General features: G+C 33.4%; 1 protein-coding gene across 1 annotated transcript in view; it reads left to right on the top strand.

The window, feature by feature from the left end:
* Positions 1-22,148, top strand: part of ERBB4 (erb-b2 receptor tyrosine kinase 4) — a 710,253-nt gene that overhangs the window by 173,917 nt on the left and 514,188 nt on the right. Inside the window, exon 3 of the mRNA XM_042993912.1 lies at positions 8,376-8,562. Within this exon, the coding sequence (XP_042849846.1) occupies positions 8,376-8,562 (187 nt within the window). The remainder of the gene's footprint in view (positions 1-8,375; positions 8,563-22,148) is intronic.

The raw sequence follows: 22,148 nt of genomic DNA, 5'->3' as shown, positions 1-22,148 counted from the left end.
TGGATTCAGAAAATCAGTAATAACTAATACAGAGAGCCTGTTATAAGCCAGACTTTTTCTTAAGTAACCTACAGGGATTTACTTCTCAGAATACTCTTCGGAATTTGAGATCCTAATATACTATTTTACAGATTAAAAAACTGAGGAATTAAAGAATAAATAATTTACCCAATAGAACACTACTAAATGCTAGATTAGGAACCTAGGTAGTTTATTAGTTTGCTAGGGTTGCCATAATAAAGTACCACAGATTGGGTGGCTTATGCAGAAATTTATTTTTTCATAATCCTAGAATCTTTAAATCTGAGATCAAGATGTAAGCAGGGTTGTTTTCTTCTGAGGCTTTTTTCATTGACTTGTACCTCACTGTTCTTATGTCTCTTCACACTGTCTTCTCTGTCTGTATGTCTGCCTAATTTCCTTTTCTTTTAAGGACACTGGTCATATTGGATTAAGGTCATCCCAATGATTTCATTTTAATTTAATGAACTTTCTAAGGACCCTACTCCAAATGTAGTCACATTCTGAGATACTGGGAATTAGGATTTCAACATATGGATTTTGAGGGACATAATTCAGCCCAGATGGGCAATCTGACTTGCATCCACACTTGTATGCACTATATAGCACCAATGGTTTAACTAATAGATTTTAATATCAAATGTATGTTTTTGCATATTATTTACTATTCCTAAACTCTATAACATATTTGCAAATATTTGCATAATTACATTAACAATAATAATATGATGAAATTGTTTTTTGTAGATCTTCAACTTTTAAGCACTTAGGAGGTATTTGTCCGATTTTTCAGAAGATAAATTAAAGTTAAATAACTTGTGCAAGGTCAGTAAGTAATGGAGACAAAAGTCAAATTAATGCCTATCAGAGAGCAGCACCCAAATTTAATCGATGGAGTACATTGCCTTAAGAGGTTTGATTTTCTATGGAGGAGAATACTCACCACACATACAATGTATATAAAAGTTACAATGCTTTTAGTTCATGTGTAGCCTCAGTTGTATGAAAATGCTGACAACTAATACTTTCTTTTGGATTTAAGTTGTATCTATAATTAATCAAAGTTTAATTCAAAGGTCTCCAGATATTCTTACTAGTTTGCATTTATGCAGTGTATCTAATTCAGTTAAAATTCAATTCCCTAAATCACTGAAGCTTAATGTGTATGTCTGATGGGGAAAAAATGAATTCAATACTATATTTTAAATAGTTTTAAAGAGTGTTAAAATGGCAATTTGGAATTCAGGTTTAAAAATGTAAACCTATCTGTATAAATACATAGAAAGAAAAATATTTATTTATTTATTTATTTATTTATTTATTTATTTATTTATTTATTTATAGAAAGCGTGAGCAGGGGAGGGGTAAAGGAAGAGTGAGAGAGAGAGAGTCCCAAGCAGGCTCCACACTGTCAGTGTGGGGCTCAAACCTACGAACCATGAGATCATGACCTGAGCCAAAGTCAGATGCTTAACAAACTGAGTCACCCTGGTGCCTGTACATATATATTTTTTAAATTATAGATAAGGAAATTTTAATAGTACAGGTGTGTTTTTTTTTTTATATAGAGACACTTAAAATTGAGATTTGTATATGATTATGTAAATGAATCTACAAAAGCTCCCTACTTAATTTGTGGAAACCAGTTCTAATGTAACAAGTCTACGATACAGGGATGAGGTCAGGAGATAAAGGACTATTTGGGAAGAGGGCCTATTAAAAACTTTATGGCCAGCTAAGACAGATATAAAGGACAAAGTAAAAGATGATAACTTTGGGAGAGGTGAGTTAACTTGTCCTCTTTTCAGTAGGATTAAGGTATTCACCGCTAGGGTTGTGAACTGCTTAAGGGGCCAGTGATGATGAATGAATAGCCGGTAGAGTCTTACAAAGTTAAGGATTGTAATAGCACTAGGACCCAAAAGTCTGCCTAGCAGTGGCTGAGGGTTAGCAGCTTTGCTGGGAAGAATTGGATCAGACTCCTGGCCTCTCAAGTACTATTTCATGCTGTGTAAAATGAGCATGGATTCAACTGTACCACAGTCAGGTACATGACATTTCGCATTATTCTTTTTACCGTATCTAATTGAATCAGACTTTGAGTCCCTGCATGCCAGAGTAGCATAATGATTGGAGTTTTAAGGCAATGGGGAAAACTGAAAACAAGACTCCAAAGCCAAATATGACATTGCGTCTGGAGATTTCACATGTGACTGAAGTATATGGTGAGTCCATCTTTACCTCTACATGCAGCAGGAATACGTCATGTTTGCTATTTGCTTGTTAAGTATTTTTCAGTAAATTTTTTAATATTGTGTCGTAGTTAAGAATGTTCCCTACCTTAGAATTCCCAGTCTTGTTGTAAGGGGCAGGGACATAAATTAATTGCCTAGGGAAACTTAATGGAAAGCCTTAGTGATAGAGAGGTTACAATTTGCTACTACATTTGTCACTGTCAGAGAACACATAAATTCTACAGTCATTACCAGATGAGGGGTCTTTCCTCCTCCTCTTCCCATAGTTCTTTGTTCCCCACTCTTCTCTGTGATATTATAGATTTAATTTCAAGTCCACTGATCATAAGTAATCACTGTTTTATTTGTGGATGTCTTGACTGATGGAATTTGTTAGTATTATATCTAATTGGGTATAAGTACATAAGACACTGGAGAAGAGGATAAGAATTCAGAGTTGTTTTGAGTTCCTACAGAAGGTCTTAACAAAAATAAATGAGTTTATTTTCAAAGGGATGCTTATATTAAAGAAAAATAGCTGACATGGATTTGATGCATAACTTGAGTAGGAAAAAAATCTAAGAAACAGAATGTTACACACATAGGCAAGGATATATTAATGCTTTTAATGTGAATAGCACTGTTCCTAAACACTGACTAAATATTGAGGAATGATGGGGCACCTGGGTGGCTCAGTTGCTCTTGATTTTGGTGCAGGTCATGATCTGGTGGTTCATGGGTTCAAGCCCCGCATCTGGCTCCGCACTGACAATGTGAAGCCTGCTTGGGATTCTCTCTCTCCCTCTGTCTCTCTGCCCCTCCCTGCTTGCATGTTCTCTCTCTCTCTGTCTCTCTCTCTTTCTCTCAAAATAAGTTAATAAACTTTAAAAAAAATTTCAGGAGTCATGAGGAATCATTCAGGTATTCTGCAACCACTTAAATCTTAATGTAGATGAAGGAACATTTAAGAGCTATTTACTATTCTCTTTAAGGATTAAATTAAAACCCACTAAAATAAAAGAAAAAGGAAATTGTGTCAAATAAAAAAATAACAGTTGTTATAGGAATTGTGAAAAGAAATAGAGATTGAAACATAATAAAGAGTTATTTTTTTCTTGAATGAACCGGGAGGTAAATGGAAAGTACAGTGAAGCTGCCCTATCTCTTCTAATTTTTGATTGAATGACACCCATTGAAAATCCTGGGAACTTTATTATTTCAGATTTCACATTTTTTTCTTCAAATATCTTATGGGAGAAAGAGTAATAAATTTCTGTTCTTTAAAACAAACTGTATTTTTTCTTGGTTTATTGTTAATAGGATAATATGGGAAGTTGGTCAAATTTTTTTTCTTTTTCTTCTTCATTCTTGTGGTTTCCATCATCCAATGCCCTAAGCAGAACAAATTCTCCCTTGGGTTGGAAGAGTTTTGAAGCATTTAAGCCTTTAATGATCTTCAGTTATATTCACTTCTTGAACAAAGCAGCTGTAGAAGCATACATTGACAATGGAAATCAATCAGTTTTAGGCAGCAGAAACTTCCACCACAAGGAGAGAGATATGTCTTTAGGTGGGTACTCACTCTTCGGTTGACAAAATAGGCAGTTTCCTGGAACTAAATGTACTGAACCAGAACCAGAGTCAGGATTTTCTTTTTGCTGGGGCGTTCTGATGATTTCTACTTACCACTGTGGTCCTTGGGCAAAAGTCATGATTATATTGTTCAAACGTTTTTTTATTAGGAGAAAGTTAGTAAAATCATTTTCAATGGAAAACAATATATAAAAAGACCTTAAGCATTGTTTTCTACTTTTCAGTTCCATTTCATTCAATAGCCATTATTGAATGTTGTTCAGTGCCAGAGTCTGTATTAAAGGTGATAATATAACATACACACAAACAGCTTAAGGAACCAGTTCTGTAATTTAGGAATACATTACAGATTGAAGAGGCAAGATATAAACACGATATAAAGGCTATATAACAAATAGATTAAAAGCAATGGTTCTTATGCAATAATGCTATAATAATTTTTATTTTCATATAAGATTGTCTACAGATAGTTTTGGCTATTATCAGAGATAATAATATTAGTAATAGATAGCATCTGTTGAACACTATTTGCCAGACACTTTCTTATATCGTCTTAATCCTTATAAAATCTTTGTGATAGAGGTATTTCTATCTTTTATTTCAAGATGAAGAAACTGAGGCTCAGTGAGGGTAAACAATTTTAGCAAAATAACAACTTAGTAAGTTTGAAGGCAAGTAAGTGTGAAGTGTTTTGAGCCCAGCTTTGCTTGGCAGTTCAGCCCACATTTCTTACCATTATACTAAAAGTCTAGACTCAATTTCCAAGGAAGTTGGAGCTAATGGTGAGTGTGTTAGGAAGAATGATCGATGCTATGACATGTTCTAGACAAAAGATTGACATTACATCCTCCATCCCCAGTGTTTATCTTTGTGCTATCATTGTGACTTAGACCACTTAATAATTATTACATACAAGTTAAAGGATAAAGTATTTTTGTAATGAATGAGACAATTTTACTGTTTGGACCAAATGGTATTAGAAAATGTTTTTGATCTCTCTTCTAAGAACACAAAGGGATAAAAGTTCAACCGTTGGAACAGTGATTGAAGGAGTATTTGTAAGGCTCTAGGTCTAAACTATTCCAGGCAAGTGCAACTTCAAACAAAAGTGGTATGCACACAATGCATGCAACTGTTTACTTTTCATCTCTTTTTTTTCTATTCCCCAAGCATTCATCTCTTTAAGCCAAAATGCTCAGTGTACTAGGGATGTGAGAGCAAGAGTGGCTTAGGGTTCCCAATCCAGTGCCAGACATGAATAGTTTCATGGGTTCCTTGCCCTTTCATCTCTACCTTTGCTTCATTATGAGTCTACTTTTCTAGGTAATCAGTGGTAGCAGGTTCATTCCTAACAATTGTGGGACCTGAGGTGAGAGTATAAATGAAGGCCTACACATTTTGTGTCATTATTATTTATCATAAATCAAATAATTTTATTAAAATATGACCTATCCTCCCACTTTGACAGAAATATCTTTATAATAACTTGGATGGACAGGTGAAATGTTAGACTTTTTGGACTCCTCAGGAGTATGATGGCATGGGGAGAGATAGACTCCATCCTTCAGCCACTCCTCCTTTAACTAGTTCTGTCCAGTATCACAGGAGACTTTGAACACAGTGAAAGGACACTTAACTCACACATCCAGCATCCATGCATTCTTTCCTCAAACATCTACACCTGGCCCACCCATCCTTGCTAGGTATATACACATTGATCTCACAGTCTGCTGACTGGGAGACAGAACTGGAAAGATGATACCACAGGCTCTTGATGTGGGCTTAGGGGAATTTGGGGATGAACTTCTGGGATCACAAGAATCTGAAGCATGTCTTCTCTAGAAGGAGCGCAGGTCCACATGGGTACTTCTCTGTAGACTTTGCCTGTTGGGGGCAGGGTGTGGGGTATGGCCAGAGAAGAGCCAGAGTCCTCAGCAAATATTTATTGGTTTCTCTCTATGTGTCTGTACTGTGGTCGCATGAGACATGAGTGAACAAATTGAAGTGCTTGCCCTTGCAGAGCTTATATTCTGAGAAAGGGAGAGATAGATTATAAATTACTAAATGTAGTAAGTGTATGCACTATATAGTACATTAGAACATGAAAAGTACTGTAGAGACAATAAAAATTAGAGCAGGAAAAGGTGGGAGAGTTGTCATGTTAAGTAGGTCAGTCAGCATTGGCTTCAGTTGAGAAGGTGAAATTTGAGAGGGAAAAAAAACAAAAACTTGAAGGCATTGAGGAAATTAACCAAGAAGATAACAAAAGGGAGAGAAACTCAGGCCTTTAAGGTTATAGTGAGCACCTTGAAGTAGGACCACACTTGGCATGTTATAAGAACATGGAGACCAGCAAAACTGGAATGGTGTGAGCAAGGTAGAGAGTTAAAAAAAAAAAAGAAGTTATGAAAAGAAATGATGACCAGATCATATGGTGCTGCACTGTGCATCGGAACTATAATGATAGCCATAAAGGTATAATTTTAAATTTTTGTGTAGCCATAATAAAAACATAAAAAGGAAGGTTAAAATGAACTTTAACAATGCATTTTATATAACTCAATTTATCTCAAATGTTATCATTTCAACCTGTAATCTTTGAAACCAAGAGTACATTTTATACTTACCACACTTCTCAATTAATACCAGCTACGCTGCAATTGTTTGATAACCAGATGTGTCTAGCTGTTGCTACACTGTGAAGAAAAGATAGATTTTGACTCATCATTGAAAGAATTTTGTGTGTTACTTTGAGTGACTTGGGAGATGGTTCAGGTTTTTAAGAATTGAAGTGTCATGATTTGATTTGTGTTTAAAAAATGATCAGGTCAGGGGCGCCTGGGTGGCTCAGTTGGTTAGGCGACTGACTTCAGCTCAGGTCATGATGTCACAGTTCGTGAGTTTGAGCCCCGTGTCAGGCTCTGTGCTGACAGCTCAGAGCCTGAAGCCTACTTCAGATTCTGTGTCTCCCCTATCTTTACCCCTCCCCTGCTCATGCTCTGTGTCTCTCTGTCTCTCAATAATAAATAAACATTAAAAAAATGATCAGGTCCAGCCTTAATTGAGAATGCATGATAAGGGATAAAAAAATAGAGACAGGGAGACCTATTGCAGTAATCTTGATAAGGAACAATCATGGCTCAGATGAAAACAGTGGCTGACATAAGAAGTGGTTGAACCTCTGATCATTTTAAAGGTACAACAAATAGGATAGATTGCATTTGGTGTGTGAGAGGGGAGTCAAGAATGACCCCAAGACTTTGGCCTAAATAATAGGAAGGATGGATTGACTGAAATGAGAAAGACTGCTGGAGGATGGGGGCAAGGAAGATGGGTGTTCAGATTTGGATAGGTGTATCTAGGAAGTCTATGAGGCATTCAGGTGAAGATGTGGGGTATGAAGTTAGATTTGAGTCTGGAGTTTAGCAGACAGGTTAGAGGCAAAAGTTTGGAGATCATCCAACTTGAAAGTAGATAAAGTCACCAAGGGAATGAGAGAGGATAGATAAGAGGTCTAAACTGACATGAAATTGATATTAAAATAACATCAAACAGGAGCGCCTAGGTGGCTCAGTTGGTCAAGCATCCAGCTCTTGGTTTCATCTCGGGTCATGATCTCATGGTTCGTTAGTTGAAGCCCACATTGGGCTATGTCATGACAGCTCAGAGCCTGCTTGGGATTCTCTCTCTCTCCCTCTGCCCCTCCCTTGATCGCTCTCTCTCTCTCTCAAAAGAAATAAAGTTATTTTTTAAAATAACATCTTCAAACATTTTACCACTTTTGTATATTTATTTTTTTAAATCTTATTGCATATGTTCATAACTGTCATGATCTTGTTTATTTTACTGAAAAACTGTAACTTTAGATGAAGCCTGAAGGCTGTATTTTGTGACTTTTTTTGCTTTAAAAAGGTGTTACCAATCCTTCCAGTCATTAGCTTATATTATATTAAACAATAGACAATAAAAATAAAAATTGTAGTTGTAATTAAATTAGAGACCATTATCAGTCTTTAAAACGTATTTTTCATATATGGGTTTCCCAGAGATGTATATGTTAATTTGATAACTATATAGCATTAAGCACCAATAAGGTTTAAAATCTGTCCCGTAGTCTACAAACTAACGCAGCTTTGTTTTATTTGTGATAAGCTCATTAATTTGCTTTTTTTTTTTTTTTTTTTATAAAAAGTTAGGTTGATGGCTAAGTATTCTTACCGAACTTTAGTCTTTCAAAGAATGAGATATTTATTCCTTAAATTATATTCAAATTCTAGGTAGGAAGAATGTTTCATCAAAAATATCCATTATTTTACTGTAAACACACTTTGGACTTTTCTAACCCTCTGTGATCTGTGATCTTATATTATCCAAGTAATTATTTACGATATAATGTGGAAATTAGTGTATTAAATTAAAAGCTAAAAAGTAGAATTGAATAACTCATTTTAATCTAAATGACAACATAAACATACTGACAAATAATCTCTAATTTTTTAACAAAAGGAATTGTTTGTGTCTTTTCAGTCTATTCGAGAAGTTACAGGCTACGTGTTAGTGGCTCTTAATCAGTTTCGCTACCTGCCTCTGGAGAATTTACGCATTATCCGTGGAACAAAACTTTATGAGGATCGATATGCCTTGGCAGTATTTTTAAACTACAGAAAAGATGGGAACTTTGGACTTCAAGAGCTTGGACTAAAGAACTTGACAGGTAAGGAAAATACACAAAATTTCAAATATGCTTTCATTATCAATATAATGCAATAGGCATGCACATATGTGTGTATGGTTACTGTAGTATGTGTTATATTCAGGAACACTATAAATGACTTAAATATCTACTACTTACTCATTTTATGGGAAATAATGCCTTGTGATGCCCTTGCTTTTATTTACAGGTATTGTAAGTGCAGTCTGAAGGATACCATAATACTGTATCTCAGCTGAACAGAAGTACATACTAAGGAAATGCTCAGTGACTGAAAACTGAGATAGGAAGCAGGTTTAAGAATGCTATGTTTGGTGGTCTCAGGTGAACAGTGGACCATATCATCAAATCTCTGTAATAAATAACACCATAACCCTCACTCTCGTTGGAGCTCAGTAAATATACAGCCTTTATATCTATCTCCACTCATCTAGTTTTTTTTCACAATCCCTTATTTTTGGAAAACATAGCTAATTTATTAATTTAATTTTGACTTATCTTATTCAGTAACTCACTAAATGCCATTAGAAATTGTTTCTTAGAATGCTTAAATTTCATCAGTGATTTACCCCCAGCCCAAGACAGGAAAAAGGTAATTGTTAACAACCTAAAATTATCATCCTGCTCCAAAAAACAAACAAAACAAAACAGAAAAAACACTTTGTAGGAATTTATTTTGTAAGCTGGTTCTCACAATCCTGCAGATATCTTTTCAGTCTATGTAGTTCATAGTTCACAAAGGCTATGGTAGGATGTTTGGAACAAGGTTTCTAATCATGAATTTTGCTATTCGTGCCTATAAACAAGTAGTGCTAATTAGTAACTATCATTTCATAGTGGGATAAAGGAGTTTAAACTATGAATTTAACCTAAACTAATATCATATATATTTTTCATCAAAATATGTAATGATTTTATGTGTTTTTGAGGCCACTCAGTGGTAATGTTTCTTGATATTAAGATATTTAAATTAAAATTGCCTTCAAATACTAAATAAAAATAAGATTGATATTTTCAGGTTACTAAAATTATTTGTTTTGTTCATTGACAGTGGTTATAAATATATAATTTTAAGTTAGAAATAGCTTCATAGTTGGCCAAACATGTGAACTAAATTTGGATATTTTGGATGAAGAAAGGAAGACTGATTATATAACTTATTTTGATCATGATTGCTATAGAATTGATGACATAATGGTAAATGCAAATTATTCAGAATTTATAGAATCCTTCATTAACATTTTACTTTTTTATTCTTTCCTTTCAAATATAGTTTTCTTACTGAAGAGCAGAGTTTTGGCTAAATTGCTACTTGCATGGAAATAATGATAGGAAGAAGAATTTTAGAAATGCAATGGATAGAGAAAAAATGATTAAAGTAGGAATCTAAAAATAATATGATCTGGTTAAAACTTTCATAGGAAGAATTATAGTTTATTAAATGATTTTTCCTCTATTTACATTAAAGAAAGAAATGAAAATATTTTAAACATTTTATAGTACATGAATTATGTTATTCTATAATATGTTCTATTGGAACAATCTTTGCATACAGAAAATCAGTCTTTAAAGAGCTTTCTCCTTGGGATGCCTGGTTAGCTCAGTTGGTTAAGTGCCTGACTCTTGGTTTCAGCTCAAGTCATGATCTCACAGTTTCTGAGTTCAAGCCCTGCGTGGGACTCTGTGCTGACAGTGCAGAGCCGGCTTGGGATTCTCTCTCTCCCTCCCTCTCTGCCCCTCCCCCGTTCATGCTCACTCACTCTCTCAAAATAAATAAACTTAAAAAGAAATAAGGAGCTCTCCTACTTATTATTAACTTAACATTAGTACTACTAAAATGTGTTTTAAGTTATTCAATCAAAATTATGCCACACTTAAACATACTTTATTTATTGAGCTCACACTGTGATTGCTTATGATTATGACAGTTAGTTTATGTCATACCAAAACACAACACTGTTATTTCAAGAACATTATTCCCTATTCTGCCGGAAAGTCTTATAATACTTTTGGTGTGTGCATTAGTAGAAATGAGTAAATAATAAGTGGCTAAGAGAATGAGTTGATTGTTTAGGGAAAAAAAATAATGTATTTGTTCAAGAGTTATTATTCATTTCTTTTTGAATATGAAGAAAAGTTCAATATAATAAATGGTGGAAAATTTAGACAATTTGGAAATGTTCCAGGCATATTATATATTTATTACGTGGCTGCGAATTACATTTGAACATCAGTCTAGAATCACTGATCTTATTGTATGTAATTGGGTCAATAGTGTAACTCCAATTTTGAAAATCAGAAGTCACTCAGTAAGCATGATTCGGTTTGTGTAAGAATATATGAGGAAGGATTGAAGACACCTAACTGTTCATATAAACAGGAATTGGGGAAGAAATGTGCTCTTTAGCAGTATCTTAAAGAGCTAAGTGCTCTAGGTAACCAGCAAACATTGCAGTTGACTTCAGATAAGATTGTTTTGTGTTTTGGAAAGGTATTTGTTTTATCTTATTTGTTTATATGCTATACAAAGCAAGCTGACAAAAATTAAAAACAATTTAAGTGTTATATTAAGTGTAGGGCTAGAGGGCTGGCCTTAATTTTAGGCTTATCTTATGTAATATGAAGGTAAATAGAGAACATGCTGAGTAGTCAGATATCTCATTATTTAATTGCCCTACTGAATTAAAATTTTATCCCAGTCTTTTTTGTTTGTTTAAACTGTTTATTTTTGAGAAAGAAAGACAGTAGGTGAGCGGGGGAGGGGCAAAGAGAGGAGACACAGAATCCAAAGCAGGCTTCAGGTTCTGAGCTGTCAGCACAGAGCCTGATGCAGAGGTCAAACTCATGATCCTTGAAATCATGGCATGAGCTGAAGTTGGACGCTTAACTGACTGAGCCACCTATGTGCCTCTAAAATTTTAACTCAGTTCTTAAAGCACCAACTGCTCCTCAGTATCACCTGGGTACAATTACAAATGCACATTTTTGGGCCTTACCTGAGACCTAATGCATCAGAAAGTCTTGTGGTGGAGCCCATCAATATGTGTTTTAAGCATCTTTTCAATGATTCTAATGACCACAAAAGTTGGAGAAACACTGTTCTAATTAAATGTATGTTACCAAGAGATGGTAGTATAATGTCTAGTTAACCTCTTTACACTTACTTTCTAAATAATTTTCATTTACTTATCATCCCCTAGAGAATGGGACAGAGAACAGATAAGTCTGTGCTTTAATGTTGGAAAATACTCCTTTGGTTGTGGTGAGAATGGAAAGAACATACTAGGAACCTGGATGGAAACATGGGTATGAAAGAGCTCAGAGAGAGGAAGATGCTGGGAATAAATTTTCTTCTGTATTGCCATTTGGCAACTTTGCATAATGGTAAACTGTTACAGGGACAATAATAATCATGGTGAATTTTCTTTTTAAGCACTTTCAACAAGATAAATAACAAATACTAGTTGTGGGAATAGGAAGTATGCAATGTTGTGACAAAGAATTTTGAGGTTAAGATTTCAAAGCTTTTGTATATGTATATATACGTATGTATGTATATGTATATACATATGTATGTATATGTATATACGTATGTATGTATATATATACGTATGTATGTATATATACATACATACGTATATATATACATACATATATGTATGTATATACACATACATATATATGTATACATATATACGCATATGTATTGTGTGTGTGTGTGTGTGTATATATATATGTGTGTATATATATATATATAATTTTTGTTTCTCCTGAAATCTTTTTACAGTGTTGACCTTGGAATAATACACCTTTATTATTTATTACAGTTGTCTCCTTCAAACTATCTTTGTGTAAAATGGATATTCAGTTAACATGAGGACTGTCATATATAAGGGTTAATGGTTGGATGCCACTTAACACATACATAAATTAACTTTGACCTTACACATTCTTATTAATTAGCTTGATGTTCGCCAAAAGCTATTCTTTGGACTATAAACATGACTATAGATCTTACTTAGATACTTTCATTTTGGTTGTACCCAAAGACAAGAAATACACTTAAACATATTTTCTGGATAAAGAAGAAAATTTGTTTGACTGCTACTGCTCACATTTCCCTGATCCGTTATCAGTTAGGTCCAGGAGAGTAGAGAAGAGTCAGATTCTCTAAGCTAAGGATATGCCACACAATCTAAAAGGGAATGACGAACTGTCTTGGCAGTCTCTAGGTGCCCTATTATGCTGGGTCATCATTTCTGATCAGGGGCGAGACCATATTTCTGTCAATGTGTCCTTCAGGCATGTGATCATCTTGAGGCCATTGGGAACGACAGTACTGAATCAGAGGAGCACAAAACTGGAGAGATTTCATTATTTCCTTTGTTAAGGTCACTTGCATATGGCTGTGTGGATTTTATTAATCATTCCCACAATGATGTTCTGCTGATTTTTTTTATCGTATCCTTCTTAACCAAATATTCTTATTCTGAATTCAAACTATCTAATATATTCAAACATAAAATATATTTACAACTTTAATTCTATGAGCTTCTACTTATTTAGTTACCTGTCTGGCCAAAATTTAAAGATTATTTTACTATATGGGGCATAAAAAATGCTATTATATTCTCCTTTCTAGAATTTTATAAAATTACTTAATCTGGATAATATTATACAGTTTTTATCTCTATGTGCTATTGTAGATATGAAGGAGTTTTTGAGAAATACATACGTTCATATCTATACTACTGCTCATATTCTATTTATGCAATGATGACCCAGGTACAAATTTAATACATAAAAAAAGTGCATTTTTCTCATCAAATTTCACCTTGAATATTTGAATTCTCGTTTTATTAATTATGAGAATATCTATTTTGAGTAGATGAAAATTGAGGGGATATCAACATACAATTTATGTTTCCCAAATATTAGCCAAGTACTCTATATATTTTCAGACCTACACATTCATGTATTAGTACCTTTACTATTTTATTGCTATTCTAATTGTTTGGTTAAGTGTGTACTGCATAATCTTGATTAGATTATTATTTGATATGTCAACAAACATTTTAAACAAAAAATAAAATGCTTAAGTTTTTTTTTTTTTAGGGAGCCCACAATAATAATGGAAAGACATATTAAGTTTACTGAGTTCTGGTAGAGTGAAAACAAAATGAAATGCTTAGTTCAGGAGATACATCTGATGTAACAACATTTACGTCTCTTAAACCCTTTCAGCATTATTCAGTGGTGGTCAAATAAATAACCTGACTTTGAAATGGACAGGCCATCTGCAATTGGCTCCATGTATCTCAAATGGGAGTGCAATTTAAAAAAGACCTGTTCAAATGTTAGATCAGAACTTACAAACTGAGTGTTTCTCTGAGGCCTAGATTCTTCATCTTTAAAATTGAGAAGAAAATTCTACCTCACAATGTTTTTATAGACGTTAAAGAATTAAAGCTGAGAGCTTGTCAAACACAGTACCTTTCACATAGAGTAGGCTTAGAAAACCTTCGTTTTCTTTCTCTGCATTGTTTTGTTTTTAGCTTTTCTTTGTGTCAACACACTGACAAAACAAATGTACCAGTTTCTGCATATTCAGATAGGTTTCTCTTGCTTCGATGGGGCTTTGAAAAGCGAACTGTTTAGACAAAAAGATGCTCCAAATTTCAATGTCTCTTCAGATACCACTTTGAAGCTACTTTATGTATAAGATCTATTTTTCTGGCAGGGGAGAAGCCTGAGGCTTTTCTTTGTCTACTCTCAGTATGATCCCTGTCTTCGGTACTTCATAGCACTTCTCTCCTGTCTTTCAGCGCTCACGCCAAGCACCTGTTACCCCAGCTCTTCATTTCAAATCTCCATCATCACGTTTCACCCTTCATTGGCCCTGACATTTGCCTTGACCTAGACAAGAGACATATCCATTCTGAGTTCGTTTTCTGATATTAGAGTTGCTAAGCATTCTTCAACTGTTCTGTGAAAGGTCTTAGTAATGTTTGAATGAGTTCAACCAGCCTAGTTCAGGGGTTATTGTTAAATACAGTGTTTGACAAAGGTACTGCTAATATTTACATAAGAAGAACTACTCAGCATATAGTGAATATCTGAAGACAAAAACAATTCCAAGAGTACTACTGGCCTAAAGATAAATTACTTGGAAAATAATTTGATCAAAACTAACCTATAGTGAAAATCTTGGAGACAGATGGTATCAGTGAGGAGTGGCACATTCTTATGAAGGCATCAATTTTTAGATCCGGTCTGCAATTTCTAAAAATGATACTCTAATCTTCCATACTTTTAAAGAAGACTGCTTGCCTGTCATGTCAGACAATGTGCATTAACTGGAAGAAGGGAAACCATAATGATATATTTCAGTGTATAGGCAAAACAGAAACATATTTGAAAGTAAATGTTTTAAATATGAGATAAGTTAGAGGGGCCATTCCAGCAAATTTCTAGGACCCATTCTTGGCTTCAGATAACTGATGAGTGAATTTGTGGAATTGAATGAAAGTAAAATGGGAATTCCTTCTCCTGTGGTACCACTCACCAGAGAGAATATTCGTACTAGAGAAATAAGGCATGAGATGGTGGGATTTCCAGGGAATGGAACCATTCCTTCTCCTCTAACTCACATGTTTTCGGTCATGAGTATCAAGATAATCTGCTCAGGTCATAAGCAACCTCGTCGATTAATGTCCCGTTCAGGGATCCTGAAGTGGTCCTATTCTCTGACCTACATTCTTTTTAGCATTTGTAGGAAATGCTAAATATAGCATTTGTAGGAAAAATATTGGAAGAAACCTAACATTATGGAAGTCTTTCAGGAAAATTCTCTCCTTGAGACTTTAAACCTCAATCATCATTCTTTGTTGTCCCTAAGATACATGAAAATCTTAAGATTTCCTTTCCTAAGAGAGAAAGCATACATATTCTAGGGGAAAAAAAAAACAAACAAACATATGAAGTCGAAAAACTCCTTTATTAAAGTTCATTAGTTGGGAAAATGTGCTTGTTTGCTTATAACATTTATAATATAGAGGAGAATCTTTGCTCCTCAGGGTCCCAAATGCAATAAGGGAAATTGGCTAGTGATCACTATATGTCCATGATTTCACTCCAAGGAAAGCAGTAAAGACATTAGAATATCTACCTCCTTACCCTCATCCCAGGACATTATCTTTGTTGGTACTGCAGACACTCATCTGTAAAGAATTGGTAAATTATTGTCTATCTATTTATCTATCATCTATCTATAGTGATAGATAGACATGGGTATATAAAATATAATATGGAGAAATTGATTCACACACAGCTTCTTCATGCTGACCTGGGAAGTATCTTCATTGTAATTTTACATCTGAGAAACTAGACCTAAAGTCTTGTGGCTAATAAAGGCTCCTTGTTCTAGACTTTAGATTTATTTTCCATCTCCTTACATTGTGTCATTCCTAAGAAATGTTTAGGATAGTTTCTCCAGGTTAGACTATACTCAGTGAAATATTAAATTGGCCAAAAGCATACATAATTCAAAATTTAAACAGGAGGCCTTAAGATTGTATTTTAGAAAGAACTTTCTGACTTTACTTGTATAATATTTGAATACATCATGAATGTATGTGTGAAAAATGGTGGTAAGTTGACAATAAAACAAACAAACACACAAAATGACACTATTGTATATACTGGATTTGATTTACAAATATCAGATCTATTAACTAATTTTATAGCTACTGCCATTCAACTATGAATTTTTATTTTTTGTTTTTTTAAGTTTATTATTTTTGAGAGAGAGACAGAGCGTGAGTGGAAGAGGGGCAGAGAGAGGGAGACACAGAATCTGAAGCAGGCTCCAGGCTCTCAGCTGTCAGCACAGAGCCCAACATGGGGCTTGAACCCATGAACCACGAGATCATGACCTGAGCCCAAGTCAGATGCTTAACTGACTGAGCCACCCAGGTGCCTCGATTTTTATTTTTTAAAAGTTTTTTAATTAAAAATTTTTTTTGTTTACTTATTTTAAGAGAGAGAGAGAGAGAGAGCAAAATCAGGGGAGGGGCAGAGAGAGAGGGAGAGAGAGAATCCCAAGCAGGACCTGCACTGATGTGTGGAGCCTGACACATGGCTCAAACTCACAAACTGCAATATCATGACCTGAGCTTAAACCAAGAGTTGGGCATTCAACTGACTGAGTCACCCAGGCACCCCTCAACTATGGCTTTTTAAAAATCAAGGTTATTATATATTTAGTCATAACTCACATTTATTAATAGACTCAATTTTACTGGTAAAAAGTTAAGGATTCTTTTGGAAAATTTACTCCAATTCAAATATTTGTTAGCTTTGTTTTTCTCCACTTGTAAATTCAAGACATTGTGCTGAGATAGGAGTTATTCTAAATTATCTCTACATACCTGTCTTCTCTCAGTAAATATTATATTTCTGACAAATATTTACCTACCAACTGCAAGGTGAAAACATTGGGAAAGCATTTTCCCCAATTCTTATATTATTTATAGGCAAGCATTTCCATGGGGTCAAGAGCCTCCATTTTAATCTGTTTTACCTTGAAAAACATCACTTGTCCTATAGAACTCTCTGTGATGATGGAAACAATATGTCTGCACAACTTAGTAGCCAGTAGCCACATATGTCTGGCTACTAAGAACTTGAATGTGGCTAGTACAATGGAAGAAATGAATTTCTTCTTTTATTTACTTTTAATTCATTTTAATTTAAATAGCCACATGTGGCTAGTGGTGATGATATTAAACTGTGTAGCACTAAAGGGACAGCATCTTTTACTGAACCCAGTGCAGTAGGTAAGGATATTTACAAGCAGAATCGTGGAGAATCAAAGCATAGGATCTGAATTGAGACCCCTTCCCTTCAAATCCTCTTATTCAGCTTTCTAAACCTCAGTTTCCACATCTTTAAATGAGTATAATGGGAGCCCTCTGTTTGTAAGATGGTTGTGAAAGTTAAATTATAAATTATAAAAATAGCATTGAGTGCAGTTCCTGCAATAAGTGATATTTATTATTATTTGAGAAGTATGCTTTTGGTAAGATTAATAGGCATGGCCTATTTTTACAATCATTGAAAGCATGTTAGGCTTATATAATCAAATTGTGAGATACAAAATGTGTCATTTATGATTTGGGACCTGACCAGATTTTATATTTGAGTAAGCTGGGTTCTGGATAGCATGAGCTGTTTCTTAATGTGCGTTAAGCTCTAGTTATTATAAAAGATTTTCTGTTTGTCAGAAATGTGACTTTCAAAACATGAGATTTTTACTCTCATCTTCAGTTTCCACAGTTTAATTATCTAGTTATAAGTAGGTCCCAATGTCAATTTCTTAAATGACTTTATTGAAAGAAATAAGAATTAGGAGATTAAAATAATTTTTTAGCAGAGAAACTATATTGAAAATTCTGTTGAGGATTCTTTTTGGCATAAACAATGCCCATATATTTAGGAGTCTCTATAACATAGTATTTATTTAATAACAAATAAGTCACAAAAATTCTTCTATAAAATATTTTATCAAATAGAGGTCTGCCATATTTCATCAAATCTAAGTCACCATCAATTATAAGAAATATTTATTGGTCATTGTTTGCAGGCCACACTAACAAGAGAAAAAGTGAAAGCTCAACTTAAATGTAAAAGATTTTATGATGAATCAGGAGTTAGAGATATTAAATATGAAAAATGCATTGTAGAATTGATAATATACAGGAGCTCCTTGGTGGCTCAGTTGGTTAAGCATCTGACTCTTGGTTTTCGCTCAGGTCATGATCTTATGGTTCATGGGATTGAGCCCTGGGTCAGGCTTCATGCTGACAGCATGGAGCCTGCTTGGGATTCTGTCTCTCCCTCTCACTCTGTGCCTTCTTCTCTCAAAATAAATAAACATTAAAAAAATAGAATTGATAATATACAATAATATGTAAAGAGATAGAGGTATAACAAACCTCTTCATTTCCTACAATTATAGCAACATAGCTGCTCTTCTGATGGTAAAACTGTTTACTGTGAAAGTATACCAAACAAGTTATAATAGAAATGGCCAACATTTCATAAATGATGAATGGAATTTTCCATTTATCTGTATCTATCCGGGAATAGATAAATATAAATTTCCATGGCTCAACACCTTTTGATCTAATAATTGTTACTAACCTGGAAATTTGAATTATGTTTTTTTTCTGTTGCTCTTGTGAGTTACTTGATTTATTGACTCCATTGGCAAAAAAGATGAGAATATAGTTCAACGGCAAAAAATAAAATGCTTATTCTAGGAATTTTCCTTAAACTTTGTTCTCTTAGTAATACACATCAACTGGAACTTAGGATGGTTATAGGATATCAGAAGTTAAAGAGGGTTTTCAGTTGTAGCTTCTTTACTAGTCTACCTGGAAGTACAATACAATGCTATTCTCATTATAGCTCTCATAATATTTTTTCTCCCCTTACCCTTATATTTGTTACCCATTTTGGGAAATATATTTTCTATTTTTAACTATAATTTTCTTATAGGCTAAGTCAAATTGTTTTGGTTATTGAATCATAACAACCATGACAATTTTGAGGAATATTTACAGAGGAAAGTGAAGAGAAATGGTAAACCATAACATTTTCCTTTCTTCTAAGACCATTCAAATTACTCAATTTCATTTGCTCTGAGATGCAAAATAGAGGTTTGGTTTTGTGTATCAGTAATGTTGTACAAAGCTGATATCAGAAAAAGCACTTTTGACTTTCAATCTACTATGAAATAAAGGGATTTCAAATTTTAATTATATTTTTAATGACATTTAATGGGTATATTCTGGCAACTGTTGACAAAGAATATATTTTAGTTTTAATGTTCCCCAATTCTGTAAACACTCTAATATTTGGAGGGGTTATTTTATATTGTATATATTATATATCTGGTGATGTCCCATGAAAAATCCTATTATAAATTCCAGCTTTTAACTACATGTATTATCAGAATTCTTTTGTTTTGAAGACTTTACCTGTCCCTTTTAGCATAATAAATCTAGAACACAAACTAAAAAAAAATATATGGCTTAGTAGAGCCCAAGATATATGTGCTATTAATAATAATAATATCCATAATTAATATGAATTTATTATGTAGAAGTCAATTATTTACAAATTACCAATTAATAGGTCATTGTGGTTATTTCCATTTTGAAAATAGATAACTGCAGTTTGAAAATAATGGACAATATGCCACAGAGTACACAGTGATTTATGGAGTTCAGAGTTGAAACCAGGTAGTAGAATTCCAAATTTTCCTTGTATCACCATGTTATAGAGATTATGAAAAGGAGAAAGATCACATGAAGCTGAACTTTTTCATCTTCTGCTATGTGTTAATTAGCTGAGAATCTAAAAATGACTCATATGATCCAGGTATCACTTCTTCAACGTAGTCTTACCTTTTTATTTCTTAATGAGACTTTATTTAGTATAGATACTTTACCTAAAAAGTTAAATGATTATAGAAGAGATTCATGTTGCATAAGTAGGTTGAATTATTATAATATTGAAAAGTATCTTGTTAGGCTATTTGTGTTTACTCCTATAGATATGAGAAACTAAAATGAGAGAGTGTAGTAGCAGAATTAAATTAAATGCCCTAATTGGGAATTGACTTCATGACCTTTCCTTTATTAATACTAAAATTAAAAATAGCAGACAAATAACTGTATTTGGGGTATGCTTTACTTTGTTTTGATTTAGCTGTAGAAGTTGTGTGTTGTGTCAAGATAAGCATTTTGTCCTTGTCTTAGTCTAGTGATCTTTCTACCATATTATTCCAAAAGTATGATTTTATTCAAGGTACTAGAGGGAGATAGCAATTTAAAAGATTTAAATATATATATATATATATATATATATATATATATATATATATATATATACATATACATATATATATACACACATATATATACACACACGCATATATATATATATGGATATATATATATATACACACACACACATATATATCCATATATATGTGTGTGTGTATATATATATATATATATATATATATATGGCAATCTCTAGGTGCTTACATATGTATTTGCGTTTATTAATGGGAAGAAAATGAAATAATAAATTCTGGAGTTCATGTGTAACTCAATTGTAATCCAAATTCACCAATTATCTACAAAAAGCTATGAAATGTGACGTGAGCTTTATAGTGTTGTTTAAAGAAAATGGTTTAGTACGTTTTGAAAGGAAAATATGGAAAAGATAATGAAGCAGGACTTGGCATATGTATAGATATATCTTTTATATAGCATAGGTAGAAAAGTGAAATGAAGCAGGGAAGCAGCCTATGTTATTGCTGTCACTTTTCACATAGTGAATGTGTGGCTGAATTTCACACCTATGCATTACATTGTCATTTCATGTAGTTAGAAATTACATGTCATAATGATAAATCTTTGCAATTAAAATTGTATCATGCTTCAAATTCAGGCCTGTGGTGCTCAGGGGAAAGGGGTGAATCAAGAATTAGTGTCTTGGTTCAAGTGCCTCTTAAAAATTAAGAAAATCTAAATATCATCTTTGTAAAATAAATACATCAGAGGACACAATATAGGTTATCAACTCCTTTGTGATTTCATTGAAGATCACCTGCATAATTTAAATTGTTATTCAATTGTTTTATGTATTTAATATGTATGACTATGCACAGTGACTTCTTACATTAGAATTGGTTGATTACTAAATGTAAAGTATTTAAAAATACTTGAAACTTAATAGTATTTGTTGAGCCAACTCATGTCAGTTTTGATGTCTGATTTAAATTTAATCAGGGATAGACTTAATGTAAGTTTTCAGTTCATTTACATTTTAATCCATAAAAATATGGCTAAGAGATTTTCAATACCGGAGAAGACATAAAACATTTTCCTTCTGAATCACAAAATCCTAGATTTTTAAAGAAGAAATAAACAATAATATGTAATCCTCAAATTAATAGAAAGAAAAGTTCCAAAACTGTAGTGTGTTTCTAAATTTCACATGTATAGATAAATACAAAATGTCAGGCTCCAAAATGGTTTTCTTTCTGAAAAATATATCTAATTATAATTGCAAATGACCACTTAAGCCACCTAGTTTGTCCTGTAGAAAAGTCCTTTGAAAAAAATGCATTAAAATCAGTGAGATACAAAGGGCAAACAGTTGAAAATCCATACATGTCTATAATGTTTGCGTAAGTTAAGAGCCAACTCTGTTGCATTTATAGTTCTCTGATTAGCATTTCACCGATGAGAAAATGTAAGACAATCACAGAGAATTAAGTGCCTTTTCTTGTATCCAAGACATACTCTACATTTCAGCATAAAGTCAGAAATAGTTTTGGGGAGGGCAAAGTAACAAAAATGGAGCTCAGAAATAAAATGATTGAAAGATACTTGATTCAGAAGTATAACTTTTGCTTAAGAATGTGGATTTATTATCACAATTCAAATCTAGTCTGTATGTTCTAGATGAGAAGGTATGTTCTAGAATATGAAAACATTTCGAACATACTT

This window comes from Panthera tigris, chromosome C1 (assembly GCF_018350195.1).
Source record: "Panthera tigris isolate Pti1 chromosome C1, P.tigris_Pti1_mat1.1, whole genome shotgun sequence".
NCBI lineage: Eukaryota > Metazoa > Chordata > Mammalia > Carnivora > Felidae > Panthera > Panthera tigris.
This window is presented reverse-complemented; position numbering and strand designations above follow the sequence as displayed.